This window comes from Leucopleurus acutus (genome assembly GCF_964270905.1).
Source record: "Leucopleurus acutus genome assembly, chromosome: 2".
NCBI lineage: Eukaryota > Metazoa > Chordata > Mammalia > Artiodactyla > Delphinidae > Leucopleurus > Leucopleurus acutus.
The window spans coordinates 63,620,067-63,639,595 of NC_139143.1; the positions used below are offsets into that span (position 1 = coordinate 63,620,067).

Below are 19,529 nucleotides of genomic sequence, written 5' to 3' on the forward strand. Positions count from 1 at the left end.
TGGGCTGAAGCAGACTCCGCAGGAGCGAGGGTCGCGGAGCTGGGTGGCTGAGTCAGCGGAAATGTCCTTCCCGGCGTGAAGCGTCGGGCTCGGCTGGCGCCTGCGGGAGCGGAGGTCTCCTTACTGGGCCCGTTTGCGTCCGTCGTGAACCCAGCTGTGGTGGAGCGAGAGGGAATTTGGGAGCGCCAGGGTTTCCTCCGGACTTAACCCTTCGCTGTCATTTTGGCGGCTGTTTTACTTCAGGGGATTTCAGTTTCGACGTAGTTTTGGATCCAGACTTGAAGAATGATTCGTGAAGGGAATGGTTGACAGCGTCATCACGGCATTTTATTGGTAAGATTCTTTGTTATTGGTCCAGGCGTGGCAGTAAACTTTGTGTTTTGCCCTGTTGTGTAGTCGTTATCTTTACAATACTTGGGGGTTCAGATGTGTTTCACACGACCTGCTTAGCATTGGCGTTAGGTGACGATGTACAAAAGTGATTTAAGTCAGGGTCCCTTCCTTCACGGACTTACCACAAGAAAAACAACTGAGTTGTAATTGTGTGTTCTGAACTGCAAGTGCAAGAGGAATTGGCCGGAGAGCTAGCTCTGTGGATACTTGGAAGCTTCTCCTGAGGAGATGAAACTTGAAGGATAGATTGGATTTGGCCAGACAAATGAGTGTAGAGAAGTAGTCTTAATTGGCAATAGGTTGAATAAAGAAGTCCGGGAGCAGAGGCAAACATGACAGGCATGAAGAGCAGAAGGGTGATGAGCAGCCTAGGGGAAGGGGGCATGTTTGGGTGTAGGGCAGTGGCTCTTAACCGTTTAAAGAATCATCTCCTGGACCTTTCTTCACCCCCTTCTCCCACCAAATACACACGCATACACCATTTTGCATCCAACCTTAGAGGGCTTTTAGATTTAGGAAAGACCCTTTGTCCATGGATCTTGGGGTAAGAACTGAAGTAGTAGAAAATGAACCTGGATAGGATCAGATAATATGATCAGGTGCCTTGAAACCCAGGCAGAGAAGTTTTGGCTTCATTTATTTAGAAGATGTGTGAGAATTGTCATGGGATCTCAAGCAAGGTAATGACAAGATAAAAGTGGTGTCTGTGGAGAAACTAGTCATGGATTGGGGAAAGGGGTTAAGACTGGGAATAAGATAAGTGGCTATAATTAATAATGCAATTGAAGGCCAAATCTGAGAGGGCTAGTATGTATGCTTTTAAGAAATATGTCAGAGTTTGATGCTAATTCGGATGTAAACGTGAAGTTGAGGGAAGAGTAAAAGATGACTAAGGAGTATTTTAAGGGGCAGGAAGGAAAATGAGAAGGAAGAGTGGAATTATTATTGAGAAACAGGGTAGTTGGAAAGGAAAGATTGTGAAATAATGTTTAGCTTTGAACTTAATGAGTTTGAGTACAAAAAAGTTTAATGCTTTACAGGAAATTGGAAATGCAGGTGCAGAGGTCTGAAAATAGAGATTTAGGAGTCTTATGTAGAATGAATGTTATATGGAGAATGAGTGATTTCAGAGTCTGGGGAGACACGCACTGTTGGGACTGGAGGAAGGATAGGAATCAGCAAATGAATCAGAAGGAACCATAAGAAACAAGGAGGAGAAATAATTGAGTGTCTGAAAAAAAAACAAGGTAACAGAAAGTTTAGAGGAGTAAGGATGAGCAAACTTGATGAATCAAGTATTTGGCCATGGTTTTCACAAAAATATTATTGGTAATCTTCAAAAGTGCCATGTCTTTATAGTGATGGATTCATAAGAGAGGTTGCTGAAGATTTCCAAAAAAATATTTATTAGTAAGTGAAGGCAATAGTTGTATACCATATTTCCAGGAAATTGGTCTCAAAACGAATGAGACGAGTAGGATTTAAACAAAACGTTTTTAGTGTTAGGAATACAAGAATATGCATGGCAGTGGAAGAAAAGTATCCTGTGAAGTAGAGATTAGAGATGATAGAGGTTTGAAATAAACATGGGAGATGGTGCCCAAGGGAAATGTGAAGGGACATGGAGATCTAGAATATTGGTTGATGGATTGGCTTTAGAAAGCAAGTAAGAGGACCTCTTTCCTTACAGTTGGAAGGAAGAATATTGGGGCAGTAAAATGTTAAGTCAAGCTATATTTTTAACCTCTTAATTATCTGGCAGGGCAAAATTGCACATTATTGAGTATGGAGTGAGAAAGTAAAATAGGTATAAACCATTTTCTAATCTTTAATGCATGGATTGGGCTATTTCACATTACTGCAGTATTAAATTACTCAAGGGAAATGTTTTCTCAATACCAGTCCTTTCAGAGCTAGTAGTCTTTCTCTCACCTAGGTAGACTTTAAAATCCTTTTGGAATTCATAGAATTTCTCTTTTAAGGAGTCAAACTTAGTAGGGCTTATTTTGCCTTGAAATTGATCCCTATTGAAAGGCAGTGTGCAAGAAGGAGGTAAGAGCACCCACTTTGGTGTTAGACTGTCTCGGTTCAAATTCTGGCTCTGGCATTTTTAGCTGTATGACTTTGGCAAGTTATTTAATTTCTTTATCTTCCTATCTGTCAACTGGAAATATAATAACCGACCTCATACAGTTGTTTGAGGATTAAATGAGACAATATTTGTTAAAGGGCTTAGAAAGTTACCTGGCACATGATGAATACTCAATAAATGTTAGCAATTATTCCAAATAACAGATTTGAAAGAAACATTCAATGTAGATGGGACTGATTAAAATTCCATTTTGAATACACAATTCTGTATGCATTTAAAGGCAGACTACTTTAGAGTAGCTGCTATTTAAGTTGTATGGTATATGATCTTTCTCTGGGCATTATCTGAGTTTTGAGAACTATATATTTAATTTATGGAGTTTTGTGCAAGGTATAGAGTGTGTCATACTTTGACATGATGAAATTTAAATATAGGGCTTCCCTGGTGGTGCAGTGGTTGAGAATCTGCCTGCCAATGCACTGGACACGGGTTCGAGCCCTGGTCTGGGAAGATCCCACATGCCGCGGAGCAACTGGGCCTGTGAGCCACAACTACTGAGCCTGCGCGTCTGGAGCCCGTGCTGAGCAACAAGAGAGGGCGCGATAGTGAGAGGCCTCTCACTAAATAAATAAATAAATATATATATATAAATTTAAATATAATGATAAATAAAGCTCTTCACTTGTGAAAAAAATTTTTTTTAATTAATTTATTGTGGCTGTGTTGGGTCTCCGTTTCTGTGCGAGGGCTTTCTCCAGTTGTGGCAAGCGGGGGCCACTCTTCATCACGGTGCGTGGGCCTCTCACTATCGCGGCCTCTCTTGTTGCTCAGCACGGGCTCCAGACGCGCAGGCTCAGTAGTTGTGGCTCACGGGCCCAGTTGCTCCGTGGCATGTGGGATCTTCCCAGACCAGGGCTCGAACCCGTGTCCCGTGCATTGGCAGGCAGATTCTCAACCACTGCGCCACCAGGGAAGCCCTGAAAAAAATTTTTGAAAGGGTAACTGTGCCACTTCTTGGGAGTAATTTTTATAACTTTTAAATCATAATTCCTTTCAATTTTGGAGTTCCATGAAATACTTCTGTTCAATTAAACCAATACTTGCTTAACAATTAAACAGCATTCAGCATTATACTAGGGTGATTATACAAGAGAAATACAAAGAGCATGATTTCAGTCAAAGTAGTTTTTCTGGGAAGAGAAGAAATGCACACCAAAAAAATAGTACAAGTAGATGAATTCGGGCCAAAATGAGTGGTAGAGACTAGGTGATTGAAGAGAGCTGTGTGGGCTGGTGTATTATTAATCTCCAAAGATTTTGTAGAATATTCTCGAGGGATTTTGTTAGACTCATCTAGAGGGCTTTTGGGCTTTTTCAGAATATTTACCCCTGAGGATCTCATTCTGTGTACACACACACACACACACACACACACACACACACACACACACACACACACACACACACACACACACACACACACACACACACTGCTTCCCAGAATGAGCCACTGATACAGACACAGACAGAAGTGTGTAACATGGGTGTTCTGGGGGGAAAAAGGTTAACAAAACCCTACTATTTGAAAAGGGATCAAATTCACACATGGTTTTAATGGAAGTGGAATGGAAAAAGAACACGAGGTAGGGAATATGATAAGCAAACACATGAAGACAAGGATGTGTTTATGTCTAGGATAAGTAGGATAAGGACAAGCTGAATTATGAGTTGTGAATGCCCAGCAGAAGAGTAGAATTTATCTCATCACTGAAAAGTTTTTTGCACAGGTGACTAATAATAAAGTACCATTTCTGAAAAATGGATTACCCTCAGATATGGAACGTTTAGTTGTGGTAATAAGACCTGGCTAAGGAAGTAGCTTTGGGAATGGATGGAGAGACTGAGGAAGGAAAAATTCAAAAGAATGTGCTTAATGATTGTATGTTGAAAAATGAAAGTGGGAGACTACTTAAATACGTTTAAATTAACTTAGAAAATTGACAGGAATTTGAAAATGGACCAGCTAGCTTTTGGAAGGAGGACAGAAGGAGTTGAATTTAGTTTTGAACATAACTGTGTTTGAGCTATCTGTAAGATGTTCATAAAAATAGCCTATAGCCAATGAGAAATATAGGATTTGATTAAAAAGTCAAAATGGGGCAGGGAGTAGGAGGGAGAGAGAAAGAATTCCTTTATAGTAGATAGAGGAATCAGTGAAACTATGAGCATGAATTAACTTTTTACTATTTAGAATTCTGGTTTTATTTCTTTTCATGTAGACCATGGATTCTTATGATGCACCAGAATCGACTCCTAGACAGTGTGCATCCTCAAGGCTTAAAGATTACTTTATAGGTGCCACCCCTCTGCAAAAACGATTAGAATCAGTCAGGAAGCAGACTTCATTTATCCCGACTCCACCTCGAAGGAAAATTCCCCAGTGTTCACAACTTCAGGTATGCTCTTTGTGTTCCTTTGTGTTACTAATAATTGAGAATGCCTGTGAATGAAACATTTCAATTGTTGTTACTATTTATAGTATTTTTACTATATTCTTACTCCCTGTGGTAATAAAATAAATGAGAAACAGCTATAACAATTATTCACACTATCAGTACCATATGTTTTTTCACCTCTTTTTTTTTTTAATTCTTTCTCTTTATTTCCTAGTTTTCAAAATAATGCTAGGGGTTGCTTTCTTAGCATTCTCCAATGGTGACAAAGTTTTTGTTTTTTTGGTTGATTTTTTTTTTAACTTTTTATTTTATATTGGAGTATAGCCGATTAACAATGTTGTGATTGTTTCAGGCTGCCACATAACATTGAGCAGAGTTCCCTGTGCTATACAGTAGGTCCTTGTTGGTTATCCATTTTAAATATAGCAGTGTGTACATGTCGATCCCAAACTCCCTAACTATCCCTTCCCCCCTGGTAACCATAAGTTCCTTCTCTTAAGTCTGTGAGTCTGTTTCTGTTTTGTAAATAAGTTCATTTGTATCATTTCTTTTTAGATTCCGCATATAAGGGATATCGTATTTCTCTTTCTCTGACTTCATTTAGTATGACATCCTCTAGTTCCGTCCTTAACCTCCTTTAATTTGGGACGTTTCCACAATATTTCTTTGTCTTTTATAACATTGACATTTTTGAAGAATATGTTTCCTCCTCTTCCCTTTTTAAATAGAATATTCCTCATTTTGTATTTGTCTGATGTTTTCTCAAGATTAGATTGAAATTATGTATTGCTGGCTGGAATACTGTATAGGTCGTGTTGTATCCTTTTGGGAAATAACATCTGGTAGCACATAGGTGATGTTAATTTTGATCATCTTGTCAACATGTTGCCCAATAATTACTGCTTTATTCCCCCCTGCAACTAATAAGCGGTCTGTGGGGAGACACTTTAAGATAATACAAATATCCTGTGCCTCATCAAAATTTTGCCTCACACTTAACATCCTTCATCCATTGATACTTTTTGCCTAATCCCATCTTTATGGTGATGGTTGAAAAATAATAATTTTCCATCTCTATTTGCTCCATATTTACCAACCAGCCTTTGGCATTCTATTTTAGGCCCTTCTCATTTCTATTCCATTTATTTATCTATTTATCAGTACAGATTCATGAATTCCTGTTTTAAAATTTTTTCTAATTACTTACTAAATTATTTTCATGTTTATATTGTTCCGGATTTGTCTGGTGGCAACATGCTCTGTTTTGATCATTCATAAAAAAACCCTGTGTATTAACATTAGTAATTTGTAATTTTACTGAACTATGAAATAAAGCCCCAGTCAATACAAGTTTTTTTGTTGTTTTATAAATTTATTTAATTATTTATTTATGGCAGCGTTGGGTCTTTGTTGTTGTGCGAGGGCTTTCTCTAGTTGCAGAGAGCGGGGACTACTCTTCCTTGTTGCGGAGCATGGGCTCTAGGCACATGGGCTTCAGTAGTTGTGGCTCCAGGGCTCTAGGCACTCGGGCTTCAGTAGTTGTGGCTCCAGGGCTCTAGAGCACAGACTCAGTAGTTGTGGTGCACGGGATTAGTTGCTTCACGGCAAGTGGGATCTTCCCAGACCAGGGCTCGAACCCGTGTCCCCTGCATTGGCAGGTGGATTCTTAACCATTGCACCACTAGGGAAGTGCCGTCAATACAAGTTTGATGGATGCTTTTGAGTCACTTAGCAAGGAACCTGGCTGATCAGTCACCTACACCTTCCTTTTAACTTTTTCTTGTCTGTGTTGTGGGTCTAGTATCTTTTGGCATATGAGAAAAGTTTTGCTTTTTTGTGAAAACTTCTTTAAAGAAAAATTACTAGGGCTTCCCTGGTGGTGCAGTGGTTAAGAATCCGCCTGCCAATGCAGGGGACACGGGTTCAAGCCCTGGTCTGGGAAGATCCCACATGCCGCGGAGCAACTAAGCCCGTGCGCCACAACTACGGAGCCTGAGCTCTAGAGCCTGCGAGCCACAAGTACTGAAGCCCATACGCCTAGAGCCTGCGCTCAGCAACAAGAGAAGCCACCGCAATGGGAAGCCCGCACACCACAACGAAGAGTAGCCCCCACTCACCCCAACTAGAGAAAGCCCGCGTGCAGCAACAAAGACCCAACACAGCTGAAAATAAAATGTAAATAAAATAAATAATTTTAAAAAAAAAAGAAAAATTACTAGTCCTGGTAATGAAAGTTATGGTTCTTAACCAGAAAACAGAGATTGTATATAAATTAAAGACTGGAAAAATAAAAAAACAAACATTGCAACAGTAAAAAAAAAAAAAAAAAAAGACTGAAATGTCCAGTTCAGTGATTCCTTTTCTCTATGATACAAATAATTTTGCCAGATCTTTTTTTTCTTGGCCGTACCACACGTCCTAAGGGATCTTAGTTCCCAACCAGGGACTGAACCTGGGCACTGGCAGTGAAAGCGCCAAGTCCTAACCATTGGCCCCCCCTTTTTTTCCCCCAAATCTTTTGATAGTAATAAAAAAAGTTTACAACTTTTCCATGAGTACTCCAGTCAGAACAAATATTTTTGTCAAGTGGACAACTGTGGTGAAAGTTCCGAAAGATATTTGGGACTGTGGAAGTACAGATTCTGTAGAAAAGTTCAATTCAGGATAAAACTAGGAGCTTATGTGGGGGTGTATGTGAAGACCCTCAGTACTGCCATAGTGCCAATACAAATGAAGTGTTTTGTTTTTAGTGGTCCCTGTGATTCCAATAGAGCCTAGCCAAAATACTCCCATGTATCTTTTTATTTAATCTACTGAATTAGAGTGATGGAGTGAATTTACTGCCAAACAATTTTAGAAATTACTTAATTAAAACCAATGAAATTAGATGCTCCAGTGGTGACTATTTTTAAACTCTATAATTTGAAGTTTCTAAAAGTATGTAACTGTTCATCCAATAAATATTTATTAAACAGCTGTTCTAGATGACATTGTTCTAGGTGCTAGAGATACAGTAGTGAATAAAATAGGCAAAATTCCTGTTCTCATCAAACTCATACTCTAGTAGTGAAGACAGTAAAAATCAGGCAAGTACCTAATGTCAGATAGTAATAAGTGCTGTGAAAAAAATAAAGCATGTTAAGGAGATATAGAGTGACAAAGCTGGAATGGGTGCAGGTGCTACTTTAGATAGGGTGGCCTCTTGAGTGACATTTGGGCAGAGACCTGAATGAAGGAAAGGAACATGCCATGTGAACACCCTGGGAAGAACATTCCAAAGGGAAATTACAGCAGATGCAAAGATCAGGTACCCAGTAATGGCTTTGTTTTAAATATTTAAGATACTGTGATTAAGTTCTTAGTTACTCATGTTTCCTAATTCTTAAACTTCCTTTGTCTTGATTTTTTTTAGGAAGATGTTGATCCTCAAAAGTTTGCATTCCTTCTGCATAAACAATGGACTTTATATAGTTTAACTCCCTTATATAAATTCTCCTATACTAATTTCAAAGAGTATTCTAAACTTCTGAATGCATTTATTGCTGCTGAAAAGCAAAAAGGACTTGCTGTGGAAGTGGGAGACGACTTCAACATCAAAGTGATTTTCTCTACTCTCCTGGGAATGAAAGGAACACAGAGAGACCCTGAAGCATTTCTTGTCCAGGTATATCATACAAGCAGTACTTGCTTCCTAGGAGAAAAGAATGTGCGTTGTCTTGGTTTAGAAATTGTGATGTTTTCTTACTGTTTTTAAAATTCTTAAGCTTGTGATTTATAACCTATTTTATGTCTTGTTTGACCAAATTATAGTAATTAGATATGACCAACTTAAAAAAAAGTTTTTTTCCTTTTACAATATAATTATGTTTATTTTAGAAAACTTAGAAAATACATAAAAGTACAAAGAAAGGGAGAAGTTTGAGCTGCAAAGAAGTTGGGATTCTTCTCCTGGAGCTGAGTAAAACCTACCCCTATCTAGGGCTCCTTCCTTCTTTCCTTCCTTCCTTCTTTCCTTCCTTCATTCTTTCCTCCCTTCCTTCCTTTCTTCCTTCCTTCTTTCCTTTTGAGGTTCTTGGCAGGCGAACCTCTGCTCTTTGTGGGCCCACAGATCTTCTACTTACACAACCCCAAAGACTTGTAGGCTTGAGGAAGTGAGGCTCCATCTGTTTGTGGAAATTTCTCTCAGTAAACTAGTGCATGGTGATGACTCCAGAGTTTCATCCATAGTCAATATAATGGAAAATTCTAAGACTTATGACTCTTTTCAACATGAACTTCAGGATTATATTAGAAAGCAAAGAGCCAGAGGATTACAACCAGAGGTTTGCTTTAGAAAGGGGACAGAAGACTCTGTGTACAGAGAAAAGGACCACACTGCACCCAGACCTCCAGTGCTGGAGCAGAGATTCCCCTTCAGGAGGCCCCACAAGTCCCCCAGTTCCTACAAAAGGCCGAAAACAGTGGAAAGCCACTTAACCCACACTGTCCAATATTCATCACTTCCGACAAAGACTGGAACCTGTAAATCACTGTCAGAAAAAACATGACCATTTCTTCAATAACCGGTGGTTTCCAAGCCCACCTGTGCAAGGAATGGCCACTGGCCCCCACACAGCACAACACAGAGAAGAGGCCAGCTGCTTCTCAGAGGACCACACCAGTGTCCATCAGGCAGGAGATCAAGACGGAGGCTGGGCGGGAAGGTCCAGGGAGGAGGAGGACATGGCGATGAGGAGCAGGTATCGTGGAAGAGGATGCACCATAGGGATGAAGAGGATGAAGAGTCCCACAAAGAGAACAGGAGGAAGGCCAAAGTGGCGCCAGGAAGCACAAGAGAAGTCCAAGTACAGAAAGAGCACCCATGATTGGGACACCATGAAGGAGGGAAGAAGGTCCAGTAGAGAGAAGAAGCATCCTGGCAAACATAGCACCCAGGAGTGGGACTTATGGGATGAAACTATCCTCGGTGGTTGTTACTGATGCTGGAGATTTGGGACCTGGATATTAAATGATATGGATCCATTGGAAAGGCTGGATTAAATGGTATTGAAGCAATTCATTAGCCATACTTCAAAGAAAATAAAATTCGATCCCCACCTATATCAGACTCTGTTCAAATATAAAAACCCAGTTGGTTTAAAGATGTCAATTTAAAACCCAAATAGAAAAATATTAGAAGTAAATATAGGAAAATTGTTTTCAATCTTGGAATATGAATGGCTTTTCTGAACAAGACATTTTAGCCAGGGGCCATAAAAGAAGAAAAAATAATACATGTATTTGCAAAAACACTTAAACTCTGCATGTAACAGAAGATTTTGTTGTACATTTTCTTAAAAACAGAAATAAAAAGCTATGCATTGTGCATATGCATTGAGCAGCTCCAGAAAGATACACGAAACACTGGTAACTGGGCTCTGGGGGCAAGAACTGAGTTGGGGGAGGCGGGTAGACAGAGGTAGCTGATAGACTAACTTTTCAGAGTGTACATTTCTATTTGAATTTTGTACTATATGAGACTACTACCTTTCCAATAAATAAATATTTTAAAGGTAAAAAAAAACAAACAAAAAAACAAAGAAAGTTAAAAACCACAGTTTAACATTTTGGTATACATCTATTTGTCAGTAGACAATCTGAATAGGCCTAGTCCTATTAGAGAAATTGAATCAATAATTAATAACCTTCCAAAACAGAAAGCAACAGATCCAGATGGGTTCACTAGTGAATTCCACCAAACGTTTAGGGAGGAAATTACACCAGTTCTCTACAATTTTTTTCAGAGATAGAAGCAGAGGGAATACTTCCTAATTCATCCTATGAGCCCAGTATTACCCTAATACCAAAACTAGACAAAGACATTATAAGAAAATTACAGACTCCATCATGAATCTAGATATATCTATTTGGCTGTCTGTATCTATTAAAATTGTGATCATATTGCCCATACTTGTGCATTATGCCTTTTTTTTTTTTTTTTTTACTAATAATCAGTGCTGTAGATAGTTACTCATGTCATTTTGAGTAACTAAATGTAAATGTAAATTTTACGTTTTTGTAAATTTATCTGTATAATTCTATGGTTTTTAGTGGGATTAAAATCCTAGAAGTAGAATTTTAGCAAAGAAGTAACATTGTTACATATTGTGATATATCATACCAAGTTACTCTCAGAAATGTAATATTTTACATTTCTTACTATATGTAGTATATAAAAGTAATATGACTATCCTTTGATTTATTAAGAAACCAGATTTATTTTATTATTTATGCCTGTTCCTTCTGTTTCTGCTAAATTAACTCATTTTAGTCATGATAAATTAAATGCTGAAACAGTTGAAATTTTATTTATTTGTATAGATCAGGGGTTAGCAAACTATGGCCTGCTGCTTGGCTTTGTAAACAACGTTTCATTGGAATAGAGCCCCTTTCATTTGTTTACATATCGTCTATGGCTGTTTTTGTATTACAACAGCAGAGTTGTAGTTGCTACAGAGACTACATGGCTTGCAAAGCCTAAAATATTTACTATCTGGCCTTCTGCAGAAAAGGTTTGCTGACCCCTGGTATAGATCATAGTATTGGCAAGGATCTCAGGATTACTGGGATTAGGTTCAGCTGCATATAACAGAAAGTCTAAATAACAGTGACAATAGAGGTTTACTTGTCTTCCAAAAAAGTGTCCAGAGGTAAGCTTTTCCAGGCTGGTAAATGCTTCATGAAATTATTAATAATCTAAGCTCCTTCTGTCCTCTCTATCATCCTTGGTGCATGGCTTCCCTCCTATGGTCACACTATAATCTAAATTGGCTCCTGGAGCTCTAAATACTATATGTAAGTTCAAGGCAAGTAGTAGGAAGAAGATGGGAAAGTCAGACAGGATGCCTGCCGCAGAGTAAACCTTTAACGAGACTTGCTGACACCCAACAGATACTTCTCTTTATATCCCAGATGGAAGGAAGACTAGAAAAAAGTTTTAGTGGGTACTTTGCCACCTCAAGTGAAAGCACTGTTTTACTGTGGAAGGAAAAATAGATACTGGGTAGATAATTAGCAGTCTCTGTCAAGTTGAAGCAGTTGATGCCCAAAGAAGTTACATGGTTTGCATGTCATCAGGCAAGCAATATTCTTGTGAGGAATAGAAATAACCTCTTGAATTCCTAGTATAGTGTCCTAATAGTTTTCTAATTAAATCTCATTTCTTGCCAGGGTTACAGGACTTATAGGTTATAAAAACGTGATAGACATAATACATCTGGCTTTAAGGTATTTGAAAGTCTCATAACTTCTTGAACAAGGAGAAAAATGGCAAAAATAATTGTTCAAATGATCATCTCTAAAGGGATATAATATAGGGCTGTGATCTTCACCTTGTCCTGGTCAAACTTTAATTAAAACTTCTATTAATATCTGGAAGGTATGTTTGTTATATAATTTACAAATTTAAAGTTTGAGGGGTTAGTCAATCTGCTAGAAAATATAATCAAGATTCTAAAAGATCTGAATGGATTGACACAGTGGGCCAAATTGAAAGAGATTAATATTTTAATAGGAATAAGTTTACTGCCTCATTGTAAGTTGGGGGGGGATTTACCTGTTAATAGCAAAAATGAGTATGTAGGGTTAATTTATGTAAAGCTGTCAACTAAACCAGAAAACTACTGTTAAGATTATATTAGTAGGAGTATAATCTAGGTTAAAGGTGGTGACAGTCCTGTAATCAGACCTTTTTGAAGTAATTATGTTCACTTATGAATGACTCCTTTGCCAAAGAATTTCAGAGAAGAGTGTCCAGATAGTGTGAGCACTTGAATGTATGTCATAGAAGGAATGGTTGAAGAAACTGGAGATGTTGACCGTAGCAATATATATGATAAGGATAATCAAATATTTGAAGGGCTTTTTATGTAGAAGAGAGATTAGATTAGATTTCATCTACATGCACGTAAGGAAGAAAGTAGGACCAGTGGTTGGAAACTGTAGGGCCTAACATATGAAAGAACATTTTAAGTGGATAGACAGAGCTCCCTTAGGAAATAGTGACGTCTTCCTCAGTGGAATAATTCAAGCACATTGGATTCGGTGACCTTTTACAGTCCCTTCTAAAGTTTTTTTTTAAAAATTATTTATTTATTTTTGGCTGCGTTGGGTCTTTGTTGCTGCGCGTGGGCTTTCTCTAGTTTTGGTGAGCGGGGGCTACCCTTCGTTGCGGTGCACAGGCTTCGCATTGCAGTGGCTTCTCTTGTTGCAGAGCTCTGGCTCTAGGCGCACGGGCTTCAGTAGTTGTGGCTTGTGGGCTCTAGAGTGCAGGCTCAGTAGTTTTGGCGCATGGGCTTAGTTGTTCCATAGCATGTGGGATCTTCCCGGATCAGCGCTCGAACCCATGTTCCCTGCATTGGCAGGCAGATTCTTAACCACTGCGCCACCAGGGAAGTCCCCTTCTAAAGTTGAGATTTTTGTTTTCCAATTTTTTAAAGTCTTTGTTGAATTTGTTTTATGTTTTGTGTTTTTTTGGCCAGGAGGCATGTGGGATCTTAGCTCCCTGACCAGGGATCAAACTTGCACCCCCTGCATTGGAAGATGAAGTTAAAGTTGAGATTTTGAGACTTTTTTTTTCAGGGTACTGTACCTGGTTATACCATATTGGCACCCCTTTTTGCATTTTGGTTGCACCAAGGTCTTGCCATATACCATGTCTGTCCTAATAAAGAGTATTAGGGGAAAGGTCAGTTAACTTGATACACCCTAATAATGATCAGGGAGACTATTACCTTTGTGGTTTTTGGCAGGTAATACTACATATCTTCTTATTTTTAAATGTACTAATTAATGCTGAGAAGATGCACTTTAGGAGTAGATGTACTTTTGAATTTAATGAACCCGTTTGATTTTTCTTCATAGATTCTGTCAAAATCTCAATTGCCATCTGAGCACAGAGAAGGTAAAGTGTTGTGGACTGGTTGGTTCTGCTGTATATTTGGAGACAGTCTTCTGGAGACTGTTTCAGAAGATTTCACCTGTCTACCCTTATTCCTTGCAAATGGTGCAGAGACTAATACAGCCATAATTGGAACCTGGTTTCAGAAAACTTTTGACTGTTATTTCCGTCCCTTAGCAATCAATGCGTTTAATCTTTCTTGGATGGCTGCTATGTGGACTGCATGCAAAATGGACCATTATATGGCTACTACTGAATTTCTTTGGTCTGTACCCTGTAGCCCTCAAAGTCTGGATATTTCTTATGCCATACATCCAGAAGATGCAAAAGCTTTGTGGGACAGTGTTCACAAAACACCTGGGGAAGTTACCCAGGAGGAAGTTGACTTATTCATGGACTGCCTGTATTCACATTTCCATAGACATTTCAAAATTCATTTATCAGCCACAAGATTGGTTCGTGTTTCAACATCTGTAGCTTCAGCACATACTGATGGAAAAATAAAGGTTAGTTTGAGCAAATCTAGTTAAGTAATTTTTCCTTATTGTTGCATAGTTTTCAAAATGTATGGCAATTGTATTTTCCACATTGACGAAACACTTTGGGATGTCTGCCAATTGACGACAGTAGAGAGATTTTATTTTATGCTTTATAAATGGTTTACTAAAAAGTCTTAAGCCTTCTATATGCAGCTTTATAGTGGAAGGATACTATACACTGTGTGCCCATAGACTTTGGTAATAACATGACTTATTCTGTAGTAACTTTGAAATTTTCAGAATTTTCTTGTCAACTTTGAAATAATTATCAGAGTAACAGGATTTTGTGTGTTAGATAAGAAACTTATAGTAGAAACACAGAACTAAAATATCATCTTTATATTTTAGGCTTTTCTATCCCTACTGGGAAAGAAAGAATAGAGACATTGTTTTAGTGTATATGAAGGCCTTATTAGAGAATGTATCAGAAATAAACTGAGAAAAAAAAAAAAGAATAAAACTGAGAGTAGGCACCTAAATATATTTAAGTGTATTATATTAATATATTTAAAATATATTAAAATACAGCCACAATAAACACTCGTGAATATTGATCTTGTCACTGTGCTAGGAGTTTAACATACTTTAACTCTAATCTTTAGAGCAACCCTATAGTTAGGTGTTTCTATCTACATTTATTTTATTTTCAAAACAAGGAAGCTGAAGCCAAGATAGGTTTAAGTGACACATGCAAGATAGCTTAGTAAGAGGAAGAGTCAAGATTTAAACACTTAATCTCTTAGGTCCCAAGAAGTTCATACTCTATCTTATAAGCACTACTTTAATGCTTTTCAGACTGGAGGTCACAATGCAGCAGTAGGTTAGGAAGTAATTTGATGGGAAGAAACGAGCTTTAAAAAACAAAAGAAAAATAGAGTGGAAAATATAAAAATGAGAATATATAACATATACTAAGGATATACATTTGCTTGTACTGGGTCATGATGTTAAATTTATTTCTTACTATGGTTCACAGTAATAAATTTGAAATATTATATACTATTCCATCTTACTTTGACATTATAAAGAAATAAATTTACATTTTAGCACCTCAATTCAATTTCATGAAGTCCTTATATTTTAAAATTTTATTTCCATATTCTCACATTCTATTAATAAACTACATTTAAAAACTATTTTATATAATTGTTCTTATCCATCTATGAATGTAAGGGTGGCCCTGTTTTATCTGGCCTATTCTAAGGACCTCTTGTAAGGATCTAAGACAGTAACTGTGGCTCCTAGGTTCAAATTATGCCATGATGAAGCTAACATTTATCAAGCACTAACTGTGCCAAGCATTATTAAGCATTTACACATATTGTCCCATTTAGTTTTCATAACAACCTATTTGCATAGGTTGTAAAGAGGAAATTGTGGCACAGAGGATAAGTAGGCTCCTTCAAGATCACACAGCTAATAAGTGGAGTTGGAATTTAAACCCAGTCATGTGACTCAAAAGCTTATGCTTTTAACTGCAACACTGTACTGCCTCTCAAAAGTTTGAAATTAATGTATTAACCAGGTTTCTGCCTGTGCTTAGTTTCTACCAGACACTTTGGCATCATATATCCCTTTGAGAAGAAGGAAGGTATGGAACTCTTTCTAGAAAATGTAGATACTCAATTTGCATATAAGTCTAAGGGGTTCGTAGATACTCCTTCCTCCTTCTCTTTAGGCAGATATCTTACCCATGGAAGCCAGGATAAATAAGAACCCTAGTCTAATTCCATCTAAGCACCATTGACTAATAGTTGTAAATTTATTAAAGTCAGTCATCTTTATTTAGTAAAGTCTATTTGACTTAGAACAGCAATGGTTTGGGTTTATATTCATAGCTTAGCTTGTAGATATGGAATTTAAAATAAGCCTGGAATATTTATCAAATATCAAACTGCTTTGCTATAAGTAATTGTATTTTAATTTTAAATGTCTTTTTTTTTTTTTTTCAGATTTTGTGTCATAAATACCTTATTGGAGTGTTGGCATATTTGACAGAACTGGCAATTTTTCAAATTGAGTGAGGCCTTGTGGGGACTATAAGTTATGGATTACATACCTTTTTCTCATTGACTGTCTGCCTAATTGCTATGCTGAGTGGGACTGCAGGAGAAATGGGCATCTGTACATCTGTTTTCCTCACAGTGCCTTGGAGTTACCCAGATGAAAGCCAAGAAGGATCTAGAAGAACAAAGAAGGTGGTAGTGGATGAACCACAGCCAGGTGCTCGTGTAATATAGTCCTGGTCATCTAGGATGCCAGTCTGTAGAATATGCCGAGTTATTAATTTGTTGGCCATCTTTCTAAAAAATATATAATGTTTTATTATGTCAAAATTTTTAGGATTCAAATGAGATACCGCTAATATTGAATATTTCTGATTTGCATCTTTAAAACCTTTAATCCCTAATTTTAAGCATTTTAGACTTGTAGTCAGAGAGAATTTCTATGTTCTATAGACATTTTCCTAGCATCATTTTGCTGTAGAGAACCAGCAATCAAAATCCTCCCCAAAGGAAACTAAAGTTACTATACATTTTTTAAGCCACTAATATGCTTCTGTTTTTAATGCTGTTTAATTCTTATTGCAGTGTTGAATTAAATATTCACTTTTAAAAGGAAGCCTTGTGTTTATCAGTGTTTTGGTGACAGATCTTTAATAAATATCTCAGGAATGGGAAGTCATAGGCTTTTTCTCTAGCACAAGGTTACTCAACAACTATATGGAATCATACAAATCGTAGAGTTGAAAGGCAGCTCTGAATCTTTTTTGAGGGCAGGAATTATATTATGTAATTTTCATGTCCCTAATTTTGTTTTAGCACAGTGCTTGCTAAATATCCGTAGATTAAGTGAATTAATTTTAACCAACTCTTACATTTTGCAGGTGAAAACTACAAAATTGCACAACTTAGATGTGCACAAGATGTTATATCTAAAATTCTTCTTTTTACTCACTGAGCAGAGGAAGATTTTGTTTTACTTTAGAAACAATGTTTTTTAAAATCTTCTTTGAAAGAAAATAACTATAATAGGCTGTGATTCAAAAACAAGGACTAACTTCTGGAATGGGGTATTATTTCACATATACTAGGCACAGCAGAAGTAGTGAAAAAAGCATGGGCTTTGGAATCAGCCATTGGAATGGACATTCATTGTCCTTTGGAATCAGACATTCATTCATTCAACTAAAATTAAGCTCCCACTGTCTACTCAGAATTGTATTGGGTAAAAAGAGATATAGTGAAGATAAAAAAGATCCTTGTCTTGTGGAAATTATATTCTAGTAGAGGAAGGCAAAAGATAAATAATTTCAGATGGAGATAAATGCTATAAATAAGGCAGTGCAGTATGAAAAAGGGTGACTGGGATAGTGCCTACTTTATATACAGTTGTCAAAGAAGGTCTCTTTGAGGAAGTGACATTTGAGCTGAGTCCTGAATGATGAGAGGGAACCAGCTGTTTGAAGATCTGAGGAAGCATGTGCTAGGCAGGTGAAACTGCAAGAGCAAAGGCCTTGAGATAGGCAAGAGCAAGCTCTTATTTGAAGAGTAAAGGAAGTCTGTGTGGCTGGAGCATGGTAAGGGTGGAGTAGTATGAGATGAAACTAAAGAGATTGTGCAGGGACTTCCCTCGTGGTCCAGTGGCTGAGACTCTGTGCTTCCATTGCAGGGTCGTGGGTTCGATCCCTGGTGAGGGAACGAAGATCCCACATGCCATGTGGCCAAAATAATAGTAAGTAAATAAATAAAATTAAATTAAAAAAAAAGACTGTGCAGCAGAGACTTCTTCCATCGTGATAAGTCTCCCAATTTCTGGCTGGGTGTGTGGTTGCCCAGAATAAAGATGACACTTTCTAGCATTTCTCATAGGTAGGTACAGTCATATGACTAAGTTCTGACCCAATGGCATAAAAATGCCAGTGTCATGTAGAGCTTCTAGAAATCTTGTTAATAAACAGTAGGCCTTTACCCCTTGCCCTTATTCTTCTTCCAATTTTGCTGTTTGGAACACATAAAATGACTGGTACTCTAGTTGCTCTTTTAGGTCACTGGGATAAGGGTCAGGTCCTAGGGACAGCAGAGCATGGCCTGGAAGGAGTTTGTGCCCTGAGGACTTCTTGAAGCTGAACTCCAGTGCCAACCGGGATGTTCTTCCTCCAGACTTATGTATCAGAGATGTAAACTTCTATCTTGTTTAAGCTATTGTTACTTTGGTTCTCTTGCTCATAGTCAAACCTAATGCTAACTGATACAGAGAGGAAGAATCCACATCATCTAAGTTTTTACAGGTACTATGAAGAGACTGGATTTTATTCTAAATGCAATGGGGAACCACTGAAGTTTTATGCAGAAGAGTTATATGATCCAATTTGTATCTTACAAGATTTTATAAGATATGATGGAGAATGAGTTGTAGGTGGACAAGAGTGGAAAAGGGAAAACAGGTAAAATGTTGTTAGAAATGGTACAACCTCATGGAGAAGTTAGCAATAGCTAACAAAATTATGTGTGATTTACCCTTTGACTAGTAATCCCACTTCTGGGATTCTATCCCCAAAATTCACTAGCAAAAATATAAAGTGAAGCAGAAACGAGGCTATTTATTCCAACAGTATTTGTAATAGCAAGACTAAAAACAATCCAAATGCTCATCAGAGAGGGACTGGTTGAATAAATTATGGTATAGCTGCACAGTGAACTACTACTGTGTAATTATAAAAGGGTTTGAGGAAGATATATAATATTGCCATGGAGTTCTCTCTAGGATATATTGTTATGTGAAAGAGCAAGATGAGGATAGAGTGTATAGTATGCTATCTTTTATGGAAGGAATGGGGGTGGAATATGAGTATGTGTGTATATTTCCCTACAAAAACAATAGAAGGATAAACCAAAAACTAGTAAAAGTGATTGCTAATGGAATGATGGGAACCAACTGTGTAGAGGGGACAGGAATGAAAGTCAGGACTCATCTGAATGTTCCTTGTTTATAGTTTGGAACCATATAAGTATTTTATATAATTATGAAACAAAATTAGATCAAAAAGAAAAAGCAATCCTTAAAAACTGAAAACAAATGAACCTAACTATATTACATTCAGACCATAA

General features: G+C 37.6%; 1 protein-coding gene across 1 annotated transcript; it reads left to right on the forward strand.

Annotated features, from left to right (window-relative positions):
• Nucleotides 1-298: 298 nt before the first annotated feature.
• Nucleotides 299-16,537, forward strand: CENPL (centromere protein L). The gene is made up of 5 exons (XM_082833094.1): nt 299-333; nt 4,765-4,941; nt 8,354-8,605; nt 13,843-14,385; nt 16,371-16,537. The coding sequence occupies exons 2-5, from the start codon at nt 4,768-4,770 to the stop codon at nt 16,440-16,442; spliced, it is 1,041 nt and encodes a 346-aa protein (XP_082689220.1). The 5' UTR covers nt 299-333; nt 4,765-4,767; the 3' UTR covers nt 16,443-16,537.
• Nucleotides 16,538-19,529: the final 2,992 nt, after the last annotated feature.